This window comes from Mizuhopecten yessoensis, unplaced genomic scaffold, assembly GCF_002113885.1.
Source record: "Mizuhopecten yessoensis strain PY_sf001 unplaced genomic scaffold, ASM211388v2 scaffold8229, whole genome shotgun sequence".
In the NCBI taxonomy this organism is placed as follows: Eukaryota; Metazoa; Mollusca; class Bivalvia; order Pectinida; family Pectinidae; genus Mizuhopecten; species Mizuhopecten yessoensis.
This window is the reverse complement of record NW_018407443.1, coordinates 138,771-153,587: the sequence shown is the minus strand read 5'-3', so window position 1 is coordinate 153,587 and position 14,817 is coordinate 138,771. Positions and strand designations below refer to the sequence as shown.

The window sequence follows — 14,817 nt, the reverse complement described above, 5'->3', positions numbered from 1 at the left end:
ACCCTTTTTGGCCCCGCCCCTCAGGCCCCTGGGGGCTTAGGACTAAACCGGCAACTATTTTTGTTGACCTTTGTCCATGGAAGGTCCCTGCAAAATTTCATTGAAATTGGTTCAGGGGTTTCGGAGAAGAAGTCGAAAATGTAAATTGTTTACGGACGCACGACGGACAACGGACGACGGACGACGGACGACGACGGACAAAAGGCGATCACAATAGGTCACTTGAGACTTTGTCTCAGGTGACCTAAAAAGTTTTAAAAAAGTTTAATACAGGAATCTTTTATATCAAGCGTTTAATCTGCAAAAAATGGTGAAAAATGTGCATTTTTTCATTAAAAAATAAGGGGTAGGGGTAACTAAAACCGCATTTCTTAGTAAAATGATTAAGAAATTTTACTTCCATAGTTTCAAAGAAAATAATATTTTTATCAATTCTACAAACATTCATACATATCTTATAACACACTTGGAAGAAATTGTATGAATTTGTTCTGCAAATGGTCAAAACCCGAAAATTCACCTAAAATCACATATTGTGTTAAATTAGTATCTTTGACCGATCATAGCACAAAAACGAACACACAGACATATTTTTGTTTGCATTTTCTACTATGCCATTAACTCCTTTTTCCAAAAATCAATAAAAGAAAAAAAGTTTAATACAGGAATTTTTTGACTTCTCAGAGGTCTACATCCTTAACCGCCACTTGAATCTTAATATCAAAACATTATTCTAAGCCTTATTGGAGAATTTTAACACATTTGACCCCTTTGACTTTGAAGATAAGTCTAACTAATTTATTTGAACAAATTGGATGGTCTTCATTCTACAAGCTAAAATCTGAACACCATTACTCTAGACCTTACAGATCTTAAGAATTAGTTAACCTGAATTTGAAGCTCTCTGTGACCTTGAAAAAGTCAACATCATTCCTCCAAAGCAACCTACAAGCCAAACATCTTGACTTAAAGTCTTTAAGTTATTGAAAAACTGTTTTCAGGTGCCTTTGGCTCAGGTGGCAAGACCCTTTTATTACATCAAAAACAGTGTTGGAAGCGTCATTCGGAATTAAGCATATAGTTTCAAATGACAATTGAGAAGAAATTATCGCCAATCAACAGTAAAATCAATTTTTGCCCAATATTAAATTTGCCCTTCACATTTAATTACTATGTATATTATGTTGTTAATAAATGTTTGCTGTAATGACAGATTTGCCCTCATGTAAAAATTGACAGAATTTTTAATATTGTTTAATGACCGTGATTGGAACAGCTTATTTTTCTTACTGATAAAGAGATGAATTAAATGATAAAATAATATCCATACCTACATTGTACAGGTTCATTGTTCTAAGAGACTGATACAGATACAATAGAGATATCAAATAACAACCACAGTATCAGTGCCTCCAGATTCCACTGTTTTCAAATAAATATTGTTAAGAGTTTGAAAATGTATGTATTCTGAATGTGAAACAATCTACCGAAGTATTTCAAAATAAGAGTAGCCCAATTTTACTGTAACTAAAGGAGTTCAAGATGATTGAATAATCATTAAAAAATATGAATGAATAATTTTAAGAAACATTCTAATGAAAAAAACACATATTTTAGATATATTTTCAATGTTCAGTTGATATGAACGGTAGTTGAACATGTAGTTAATCAGATGTTGTCAAACTGGAATATGGAAACGGTTTGATTAACAATTAGATGTATCTTTGTGAGATTGATTTTTGTTTCATTATAGAAAAACTCATGAACACAGTTTTATTTAAATTAGTTTTGAAAATAGAGAGTCCAGATAATGAGCTAAGATTTCACGGATAATATATATACAGAGAAAGAAATCGAGATGATATCAAGCAATCAGTAAGGATATACAATTTGGAAGTATTTTTTATATGAAAATAGTTAATTAATAAATCTTCATTTTGAAACTCTGAATAATATTGTAAATATTAAATAGACAAAAGGTGCATCTAAGCAACATCACTACGGAATGGTACATAAATATATATATAATAAAAGTCAATTCTTGGAGCACACACCACAGACTAACAATGCTATATATATAGATGAGATACTGTGGTTGCAGGAGAGTTGTCTGCCCTTACCTTTACGTCCTGTCATGTGATGCCCTTGGAGTGACGATTGAGGATATAAATAGATCAGTACAACACCAATAGGATGGGAGAATAAAATCACACAAATCTCTCATATGATGTCATAAAATACTCCGCTGAGTTAAACATAATTTTTCACACAGATATTTCAAGACTGATTGCGGCAACAAAAAAGTTAACAGAAGATTTATCACCTGGGCCCATTTATTCAAGTTTGATAAGCTTACTAAACTTTTAATAAACATTTCAAAATACAATTTTGGAGAAAAATCTCAAAAACAAATATTTTATTTTATTTTTTTATTTTCTGTGGATAGACATTAATGTTGAAATCTGATGTGTTTACAAGTAATTTTAATTTCTTTTTTTTTTTTAAATAGGTAATTATAAGATGAAAGTAATGTGTTGATAGATCATGAAGCTAACCAGGCTTTGGAAAATGGGCTACTGTATATAATTAAGACTGTTATATTGTGATACATCTAGTTTGTTGACAAGCATCATATGACGTCATACAACGGAACCAAAAGGAACGTAATGTCCAGTATACCAACAGTACTGTTTATATTTCAGAAAAAAGCTACAGGATTGTTTCTGGGAATTTAAAAATTGAAGTATGAAATAAAATTATGCGTACATAGACATAAATAGCTTACAGCAAATGATGAATATACAGGTATATTAATTTGAAAGTTAAAATTAGCAAACTTAACAAATAAATCAAAAATTCTAAGATTTCCAAATATATGCAAGAAAATGTTTAAGAAAATATAGAACTATTCATGATATCTCTCTATATAACTGTCAATCGTCCAGACAATAAATCATTGACAGAACAGACACCAGAACACTAGGAAACACTGTTCACAAAGCACAGAAATCAACTTAAAACAGGGTTAAAATAGATCTGTGGGGTAATCAAAAAATTGTTTTATCAAAACGAGTGAAGCAAAATAATATTTTCAAGATTATTGGGTATTGATTTCATCCATAACAAAATTGTGAACAGTTACATTTCCAATCATACTTCAAATTTCAGAAATTTCTGTTTGAATTCTAAAGGATATCTGAGGGAGGTTACCTGCTGTTTAGGGGTTTTAGATTTTATCTACAGCTAGAATTACAGTTTTACAGATGTTCTTTTGTAAATAACACTGTTGATGAAACCTCACTACCATAACAAACCTTGTGTGTATTGGCAGGGGACATAGCAACAGTACAAAGTGGAATACAATGAAACGGTTCTAGTAGCCTGACTAACCCCTCTACCACATGACCACAAAGCAGTGCCTATACCTACATCTAGATATGTGTCCACAAATATCAGGTTACTATACCTAACATTATATAACGTCATGGTGGAATTTTAAAGACTTGGATGCAGGCCTGGGGTTGGGTACATGTACCTCTGATCTTGGATACACAGTAAACATCAACAAACGACCAGTCCGTACACAATTTTAAACCTGCCTATTCTGACAAATACAGAAATAAAGTGCCGATGCCAAAATATTTTCAAAAACAATTTTTCAAAAATTCTTCAGTAAACAAACATTATCAGAATTAATGATAATAATGCATCCTTAGGAACCGGTGCTTTATTTACATTTAAATTTTCATTTGTATAAACTGTACACAGTCACATAATCAAAAAGTAACATGATGTTACGAGTTTTAATACACATTTTTTTAATGAATAATACAGGATTGTAAATATGTATTTAATTTCATATTACTGCAATGTAATGACAGTAGAGGTAAACAAGCTCAGCTACACAGCATGGTATTATCATGCATGTTCTACATAGCTCTAAATGTTTATAAATCATATATCAGTGATGGTTTCAGAAAAGTATACTGTGTATAGACTGTTTTAACTTTTGAATGTGATCATGCAACACTAGCACTGATGTTATAATTATGACCAGAATGACTAACCAATCATGGTCCTTGCATGAGAAAATGTTATAGGTTAAAAAGCACCTATAAACATTCAATACAAAAATTCACCAAATGAGTTAATGGGGAGGATAGTCACCTGTCGCCCAGTGTGCCACGGTGTGGTGTTCATTATCTAGACAGTTAATATCTGCGTCCTTCTTCAACAGGAGACGCAGGAGGGGGGCATTGCCCCCTATCACAGCCATGTGGAGGGGCGTGAACCCCTGCTCATCCTTGGAGTTGAGGAGATCCCCGTCTTTGTGTAGGATCATCTCCGCACATTGTGTCTCTAAGTTGTCGGCACAGTAATGTAGCGCTGACTTACCAGTCTTGTCTGCATCGCTGGCAGAGGCCTGTAACCAGAGTAATGTCATAGATATCTACAGAAATGGAAGTCATAGTTAACTGTATAATATCTGAAACATTTGTATTTATAGAGAAGTTATCATTACACAATGGTCATGTCCTTTAGACTTTTCATAATTCATAGATCAATGTGTGTGAATGTTTCATCAAATGTTTCAAAATCAGGCTTTTTTCATGAAGTAATGGTAAACACACATATGATAACTTACTGCAAAGCTTCAGATATCATTATCTATATTTACTAGATGCTATGTAAGAATCAGATATTATTATCTATATTTACTAGATGCTATGTAAGAATCAGATATTATTATCTATATTTACTAGATGCTATGTAAGAATCATATATTATTATCTATATTTACTAGATGCTATGTAAGAAATACCATAAAACAAACAAATTCAAGTTTCTCACTCAGAGGGTTTGTTATAACAAATGTTTGTTGTAAATTAATTCTGATTTTTTTTTTGTAATGCCTGCTAACATTCATTGCATGAATGTTCGAGTTTACCCTGGCCCCAAACCAAACTTTGACATTTTTACAGACAGAGGTCTGCATGGTGACATCTCCAACTGTCAAAATTCCAAAATCCTATGTCGGAACCAGAGCAACTTGGGTTAATATGAACATGATGGTTAGTCTGTTGAAGTTTTATCATTCCTCTTACTTTGCTTATTAAATAATTATAAATTATTGACTTTTCTTGGGGTGAATATGTGCATGGTTATATGGACCTGAGAAAGTGATATTAACGGAGATGAAGCTGAAATCAATATCACGTTTTTTTAGGTCCATATAACCACACCTGGTATTTACCTAAATAAAATACTGTTATATTAGATTCTAAATGATATTTCAATCATTTCACAAGATGGAATATATATAAATTGTCAGGAGGAAAGTACCAAACTGCATTTGGCAGAGAGCATTGTGAAGATACAATTGATGTCATCAAGAGATTATTAACCTGCTGTTTCTAAAAATAGTAACACTGAGTCAATATCACAATCACTGATCTCCACATGATTATGTTTGAACCAATGAGAATGTAGGAAAAATGTGTGTCCTCTAATATTAACTGTTTACAAAACTTTTTTCTCATTTTTATTTGATTTTTTTTAAAAGGATTGCTTCTGGAAACCAAAAGTCTGTCCTCTGGTCAACATACCCCTTTATCCAGGAGCTCTTTGAGTTGTTCTGGGTTGCCATTCTGACAGGCGATGATGACAGGCGTCATGCCATCATCCGCTGCCTGATCCATGACGTCCTCCGGTATGCCGTTATAAGTCTCTATCAGCTTCTGAAAGTACCTTGGATCCTTGTTGCCACACACGCGATGAAATACTGTCTTACCCTGGTAGTCCGCTACGTCTACCTCGGGCTTATATCTGAAAACAAAGAAAACATCATAAAATGTCTAGTTTGATAACATAATCAACTTGTTATGCATTAAATTTGTGATGTCAGATTTAAAACAGCTGATATCGCGTCATGCCATGGCTTGGTTTGGTCACATTTTGAACAGCTAAGGTCACTTAAGGACGTGCCTCCATGTGTGTTGTGTAAGTGTGCCAGTGTAAATGTGTGCTGGAGACCGAGTTCGTGCCATTGCTGTTGTCAGGTTGAAGAAAATTACTAAAGGTTAAGTCAAACCAGAAAATAATAAATAACATGCTCAGTAATGTGATGGAAGGTATTTTTCTTTTGTTTTTCTTTTGAGATTAATGAAATGTGCATGCATACGAGATTTTATAAATCTAATATGAAATGAAAACTTCTTTACTGTAATAAATCCTTTATGTATTATATATCAAGTAAAGTTACACTTCATTATTACACTTTGACACCAACAATATACTGCTGCCTGTTTATATATATCCCAGTTTTATTTGTGTCTAATTACTGTCAGATATATCTAATACCCCATTCGTCTCAATGTTTTTACATGAAATCAAAAATCTGAATATAACAAGGTTTGACTGCAGGTTTTCTGATATTATTAAGATATTATCCACTTACTGGTCAACGACTATTTAATTGTTTTATTTGTGACTGAACACAATTCTTGATGTTGTTTTTCATAATTAGGGAAAATTTATGAATTATCAGGAAAAATGCAGAAAAGATTAACACCAGGCATGTCTGGTCATATAAAATCTTCCATTTTGTTTTCATCAGTCACTCGATCCTGTATTCCATCATCTTTGTTTACATTAAACAGGTACTTTAACATCCAGTGTGATTGATACTTCAACCTTCTATGGCAGATTTAAACCTCTCAGGTCAATCACCTCAATAAATAACTGTTTAATCTGCTGTGTCCAATACCTAATATAATACGCAGTTTTATGATTCTACATACAATAAAAATTCTCCCTTCATTACCTATTGAATGATTCCGATACACCCATTGAGGTAACTTCATGCAAAAAAAGATTTTCTTGGGAATGAAAATCCATTTATTATATACAAAAAGAATTTAAAGTACATATTTAATGTTAACCCTAAACTTTTCTTTGATACACAACAAAACACAACAAACCTGACCATAACACTCCTGTTACAGTCTCCTATGGAGCACAGTAAGGAAAACAATTAAACAACCACCAGGGGGAAGGTAACCTGACCAATCACATTCAGACATCTCGGAAAGAAAACAAAGGTTTAAATGAGGTACAATCTGAAGCTCAAGTCAGTGAAGCCAGTAATACGTGGTAGGATTTTTATGGTTAATTTCACTCCATATTGATGATGTGAAATTGAATGCCAGTACACCGCCATTGACGTCATCGTTACTTTTGAGAAATAAATCCCGAACTGATTGTCTGTATTGGGTCTACACTGTGCCTATCTCGATCCTGTATCAGGTCTACACAGTACCTCTTTCCTGTATCCTTACAGTCACAGACAGTCTGTATGGGGTCTACACTGAACCTATCTCCTGTATCCTTAATTACATTCACCGACAGTCTGTATGGGGTCTACACAGTACCTCTTTCCTGTATCCTTACAGTCACCGACAGTCTGTATGGGGTCTATACTGTACTTCTCTCCTGTATCCTTACAGTCAGAGACAGTCTGTATGGGGTCTACACTGTACATCTTTCCTGTACCCTTACAGTCACACGACAGTCTGTATGGGGTCTACACTGTACCTCTCTCCTGTATCCTTACAATCAGAGACAGTCTGTATGAGGTCTACACTGTACCTTTCTCCTGTATCCTTACAATCACAGACAGACTGTATGGGGTCTAAACTGTACATCTCCTGTATCCTTACAGTCACAGACAGTCTGTATGGGGTCTACACTGTACCTCTCTCCTGTATCATTATAGTCAAAAACAGTCTGTATGGGGTCTACACTGTACCTCTGTCCTGTATCCTTACAGTCAGAGACAATCTGTATAGGGTCTACACAGTACCTCTGTCCTGTATCCTTATAGTCACAGACAGTCTGTATGGGGTCTACACTGTACCTCTCTCCTGTATCCTTACAGTCAGAGACAGTCTGTATGGGGTCTACACTGTACCTTTCTCCTGTATCCTTATAGTCACAGACAGTCTGTGTGGGGTCTACACTGTACCTCTCTCCTGTATCCTTATAGTCACAGACAGTCTGTATGAGGTCTACACTGTCCCTCTCTCCTGTACCCTTACAGTCACAGACAGTCTGTATGCGGTCTACACTGTACCTTTCTCCTGTATCCTTACAGTCAGAGACAGTCTGTATGGGGTCTACACTGTACCTTTCTCCTGTATCCTTATAGTCACAGACAGTCTGTATGGGGTCTACACTGTTCCTCTCTCCTGTATCATTATAGTCAAAATCAGTCTGTATGGGTTCTACACTGTACCTCTCTCCTGTATCCTTACAGTAACAGACAGTCTGTATGGGGTCTACACTTTACCTTTCTCCTGTATCCTGATAGTCACAGACAGACTGTATTGGATCTATGCAGTACCTCCTTCCTGTATCCTTACCGTCACAGACAGTCTGTATGGGGTCTACACTGTCCCTCTGTCCTGTATCCTTACAGTCAGAGACAGTCTGTATGAGGTCTACACGTCTGTATGAGGTCTACACTGTACCTCTCTCCTGTATCCTTACAGTAACAGACAGTCTGTATGGGGTCTACACTGTAACTTTCTCCTGTATCCTGATAGTCACAGACAGTCTGTATTGGATCTACGCAGTACCTCTCTTACAATCAGAGACAGTCTGTATGAGGTCTACACTGTACCTCTCTCCTGTATCCTTATAGTCAAAAACAGTCTGTATGGGGTCTACCCTGTACCTCTGTCCTGTATCCTTACAGTCAGAGACAATCTGTATAGGGTCTACACAGTACCTCTGTCCTGTATCCTTATAGTCACAGACAGTCTGTATGGGGTCTACACTGTCCCTCTCTCCTGTATCATTATAGTCAAAAACAGTCTGTATGGGGTCTACCCTGTACCTCTGTCCTGTATCCTTACAGTCAGAGACAGTCTGTATGAGGTCTACACGTCTGTATGAGGTCTACACTGTACCTCTCTCCTGTATCCTTATAGTCACAGACAGTCTGTGTGGGGTCTACACTGTACCTCTCTCCTGTATCCTTACAGTAACAGACAGTCTGTATGGGGTCTACACTTTACCTTTCTCCTGTATCCTGATAGTCACAGACAGTCTGTATTGTATCCTTATAGTCACAGACAGTCTGTATGAGGTCTACACTGTACCTTTCTCCTGTATATTTACAGTCACAGACAGTCTGTATGGGGTCTAACCTGTACCTCTCTCCTGTATCCTTACAGTCAGAAACAGTCTGTATGGGGTCTACACTGTACCTCTCTCCTGTATCCTTACAGTAACAGACAGTCTGTATGGGGTCTACACTGTAACTTTCTCCTGTATCCTGATAGTCACAGACAGTCTGTATTGGATCTATTCAGTACCTCTTTCCTGTATCCTCACAGTCACAGACAGTCTGTATGCGGTCTACACTGTACCTTTCTCCTGTATCCTTACAATCACAGACAGACTGTATGGGGTCTAAACTGTACATCTCCTGTATCCTTACAGTCACAGACAGTCTGTATGGGGTCTACACTGTACGTCTCAAGTATCTTTTCAGTCACAGGCAGTCTGTATTTGGTCTATACTGTACCTTTCTCCTGTATCCTTACATTTAGAGACAGTCTATAATTATGGGGTCTACACTGTACCTTTCTCCTGTATCCTTATAGTCACAGACAGTCTGTATTGGGTCTACGCAGTACCTCTTTCCTGTATCCTCACAGTCACAGACAGTCTGTATGGGGTCTACACTGTACCTCTCTCCTGTATCCTTACAGTCACAGACAGGCTGTATGGGGTCTAATCTGTACCTCTCTCCTGTATCCTTACAGTCAGACAGTCTGTATGGGGTCTACACTGTACCTCTCTCCTGTATTCTTACTATCACAGACAGTCTGTATGGGGTCTACACTGTACCTCTCTCCTGTATCCTTACAGTCACAGAGGGTCCGTATGGGGTTTACACTGTACCTTTCTCCTGTATCCTGATAGTCACAGACAGTCTGTATTGGATCTATGCAGTACCTCTTTCCTGTATCCTCACAGTCACAGACAGTCTGTATGGGGTCTATACTGTACATCTTTCCTGTACCCTTACAGTCACAGACAGTCTGTATGGGGTCTACACAGTACCTCTGTTCTGTACCCTCACAGTCACAGAGTCTGTATGGGGTCTACACTGTACCTCTCTCCTGTATCCTTACAGTCAGAAACAGTCTGTATGGGGTCTACACTGTACCTATCTCCTGTATCCTTACAGTCAGAGACAGTCTGTATGAGGTCTACACTGTACCTTTCTCCTGTATATTTACAGTCACAGACAGTCTGTATGGGGTCTATACTGTACCTTTTTCCTGTATCCTTACAGTCACAGACAGACTTATGAGGTCTACACTGTACCATCCTCCTGTATCCTTACAGTCACAGACAGAGTGTATGAGGTCTACACTGTGCCTTTCTCCTGTATATTTACAGTCACCGACAGTCTGTATGGGGTCTATACTGTACCTTTCTCCTGTACATTTACAGTCACAGACAGTATGTATGGGGTCTATACTGTACCTTTTTCCTGTATCCTTACAGTCACAGACAGACTGCATGAGGTCTACACTGTACCTATCTCCTGTATCCTTACATTCAGAGACAGTCTGTATGAGGTCTACACTTTACCTATCTCCTGTATCCTTACAGTCACAGACAGTCTGTATGAGGTCTACACCGTGGAGAGAGGTACAGTCTGTATGGGGTCTATACAGACTGTCTGTATGGGGTCTATACAGACTGTCTGTGACTGCAAGGATACAGGAGATAGGTAAAGTGTAGACCTCATAAGTCTGTCTGTGACTGTAAGTGGACACGAAAGATGTACAGTATAGGCCCCATACAGACTGTTTCTGACTGTAAGGATTCAGGAGATGGGTACTGTGGAGACCCCATACAGACTGTACCTCTCTCCTGTATCCTTACACTCAGAGACAGTCTGTATGCGGTCTACACTGTACCGATCTCCTGTATCATTACAGTCACAGACAGTCTGTATGGGGTCTACACAGTACCCATCTCCTGTATCCTTACAGTCACAGACAGTCTGTATGGGGTCTATACTGTACATCTTTCCTGTACACTTACAGTCACAGACAGACTGTATGGGGTCTACACTGTACCTTTCTCCTGTATCCTTACAGTCACAGACAGACTGTATGGGGTCTACACTGTAACTCTCTCCTGTATCCTTAAAGTCACAGAAAGACTGTATGAGGTCTACACTGTACCTATCTCCTATATCCTTACAGTCAGACAGACTGTATTGGGTCTACACTGTTCCTTTCTCCTGTATCCTTAAAATCAGAGACAGTCTGTATGAGGCCTACACTGTACCTCTCTCATGTATTCTTACAATCACAGACAGACTGTATGGGGTCTACACAGTACCTCTGTCCTGTACCCTTACAGTCACAGAGTCTGTTTGGTGTCTACACTGTACCTATCTCCTTTATCATTACAGTCACAGACAGTCTGTATGGGGTCTACACTGTACCTATCTCCTGTATCCTTACAGTCAGACAGTCTGTATTGGGTCTACACTGTACCTTTCTCCTGTATCCTTACAGTCACAGACAGACTGTATGAGGTCTACACTGTACCTTTCTCCTGTATCCTTACAGTCAGAGACAGTCTGTATGGGGTCTACACAGTACCTCTGTCCTGTACCCTTACAGTCACAGAGTCTGTTTGGGGTCTACACTGTACCTATCTCCTGTATCCTTACAGTCAGAGACAGTCTGTATGAGGTCTACACTGTACCTATCTCCTGTATCCTTACAGCCAGAGACAGTCTGTATGCGGTCTACCCTGTACCTTTCTCCTGTATCCTTACAGTCACAGACAGTCTGTATGAGGTCTATACTGTACCTCTCTCCTGTATCCTTAAAATCAGAGACAGTCTGTATGAGGTCTACACTGTACCTATCTCCTGTATCCTTACAGTCACAGACAGTCTGTATGGGGTCTACACAGTACCCATCTCCAGTATCCTTACAGTCACAGATAGTATTTATTGGGTCTGTACTTATACATCTTGAAAACACCTAGCTTCAGTGACCTCATGTACAGTCACCTCAAGAATTAAACCAGTCCTCCGCCCTCCCTTATCACCATAATTTTAAATATACAGTGCAGGATTATGAAGTGGCTTGATTGCAATATGCAAGGGTATAAGCCAATCTGTCCACTAAAACACTTACTTGATGTAGGGATGACTGTATGAGTGGTGCCAGGATTTAATAGCATATAGCCCCAGATCTATACACATTTTTTTACCTGCCTGCCTTTGTTTATACCATTAGACAGCTGGTAAGTGTGCAGGCACAGTGATCCTTGGTGAATTCACACTCTCATAGTAATTATAACCTCATATTGATCCTAAATCTATCATCAGTAAAATAAAATGTTATTCCGGAATTGGGTATCTCTCAGAAGCCAATCGTCCTAAGATCTGTAATCTGATAATGTGCAGAAAATGACAAATTCCTGGATAAATGATCGAACATGTTGAACCACCAATGTGAAAAATATTATCATTATTAAAAGTAAAAAAAAAAAAATCTAAACTTTTACTTCATAAATAAATAAATAAATAAATAAATAATCTCTTTTTCCGCCACCACTGGGGGTCGAACCAAAACTTTTGGGAGAGTGAGTGGTCTAAAGCTCATGCTTGATTACACACAGTAGAAATGACTGGGCATTAGCAGTCACAGCTATCGAGGCACCCCAAAACCTACCGTAAAACCAAGAAAATAAGATGCCCCCTGTTTTCAGTTTAGTAAGGAATCCCTAGGTTATTTTCAGGGCCCGTATTCATGAAACCATTCTCATGCTCAAACTCAGATTCTATGCTCAAGCCCAATTACTTGTTCTGGTGATAATTTGATAAAAATCCACATTTTCTCAATGATTTGGAAGGATTTTGGTGAGACTTAAAGCCAAATACCGTTTTCAAGATTTACATGTAAGCTTTCGGATTTGTCATATGATTTATAAGCACAAAATCCATACCTGGGCATAAGAATGGTTTCATGGATACGAGCCCTGTGCTGGTTATCTTCCAATCTTCTTGTCAGCTTATTTTTTATACATTTTCACTGTAATAGGAATCATCTCCATATTTTCAGGAAGTTAAAAAAAGTGTTTTCTCCTGGCTTTCTCATTGGTACTATAGTGCTTTAGTTTTGGATGGTTATACATATTACTGGTATCTCAGTTCCTCTAACCTCTCAACCACACATAACTCAATTAAACGTAACAATGCGAACGTTGATCTGTGTAAATAAAATCATTTCAACACATAAATCATACAATTATTGATTATTCTGTCAAAACAACTCATGGTCAATACTTATTTCTCCATGTATTTCATAGGTTTTGTTTACAAAGTAATCATGCATTATGGTGTATTATATGGAGCAAGGCATTGTGGACAGATTAAAATCCAATGTACTGAAGTAGCAAGTTCTGTATTTTAATCCTATAAACAATTTATATTTTTAAATCAGGTGGATTATATAAAACATGTGTAACTATTGATATTATCTTAACAATATTTTACCATACCTAAAATCTCATGAATGCTGTTGAAATCATAAATTACATTTTACAAGGCTTGATCTAAGAAATGTTATCGAAATGGTGTGCTACCAAATTTTTATTGTGTTTAACGTGAGAAATGTTGTCAAAATGATGTGATCAAATTACCTTTTATATTGTTTGGTCTAAACATATCACCAAATGTCAAACAAAATGACGCTTTTAGCATGCTTTATCTAAAATATGTCTTCAGAATGTCTAGTAACAAGAAAAAAGAAAAGCGTGCTTCCACCGGGGATCGAACCAGCGATCTGAGACTTCCTTATCAGACGCCCTACCACTGAGCTTAGCGTGAAGCTCGGAGGCGACCATATTAATTTTTTTTATGTACAATCAAAATTTGCCACAATACTTCCCCCTTTATTTTAAATGTGGTTACCCTTGAACACCACAATAACCCAGATTCTAACTCCCTGTCATCACTGGGAGTACCACAGACACCATTTATAACAGGAAGAGAGTAGTGTGCTTCCACCGGGAACCAAACCCGTGATCCCAAATGGGCGAGTACCGGCTCTTTCATATTAACAAGGGCATAAACTGGTGGATTACAGTAACTTTTGATTAAGGTAGGATTCTGAAAGGCATGAAAGCTTTCCATCAGCTTCCTTATTTCATTTTTTGTCTCCATTTTTAATCCAGATTTCCATCAGCATCAACTCCTTTCAAAGATACTTTAGGGTTAGGGTTAGCTGAGAAAGAAACAATTTTATGTCAGCACTCATCCTTTCCATCCCACCCATGCTCTTTCCCAGAAGATGATGAATTGAAAGTCTGTCATAAAACATAGCACATATTTTTAAAACCAATCTTTACTCAACCTTTAATCTCCTCATAGGAGTAAAAAAAAATGGCAAAAACAGTTCCAAACTGTATAGTCATGTAGTTAACATTACAAACGGCCTAGATGCATGTCAAAGGAAGATTAAAATTAGTTTGAAAACAGATTAACAAGATTATATAATTGCTAGGCTATAAAAATACAGAAAACAACTGCAAATGTATTACTACCTGCCAGTGCTAATCAGCGATTCCAGGTTGTTTGAGAAGGTGATTAGCACAGATTTCAAACTCCATGATTTTAAATGTGTATCCGTTCGCTTAAGACATTAATTCCAGTAGGGGTTGCTGTGATCTAGCCAACTGGAAACATGTACACTGATGTAATGAAAT

The 14,817-nt window shown here is 37.3% G+C and overlaps 1 protein-coding gene across 12 annotated transcripts in view; it reads right to left on the bottom strand.

Annotated features, from left to right (window-relative positions):
* LOC110455460 (ankycorbin-like) overlaps positions 1 to 14,817 on the bottom strand; it is a 108,805-nt gene that overhangs the window by 37,676 nt on the left and 56,312 nt on the right. For 10 of the 12 annotated variants that reach the window (XM_021505600.1, XM_021505601.1, XM_021505604.1 and 7 more), the window contains exons 3-5: positions 5,607 to 5,826; positions 4,168 to 4,423; positions 2,121 to 2,144 (exon numbers count right to left, since the gene is read on the bottom strand). In XM_021505600.1, coding sequence (XP_021361275.1) covers positions 2,121 to 2,144; positions 4,168 to 4,423; positions 5,607 to 5,826 — 500 coding nt within the window. Of the gene's footprint in view, positions 1 to 2,120; positions 2,145 to 4,167; positions 4,424 to 5,606; positions 5,827 to 14,655; positions 14,766 to 14,817 lie in introns of those variants that run through there. The other 2 variants (XM_021505612.1, XM_021505603.1) reach the window with 2 other exon arrangements.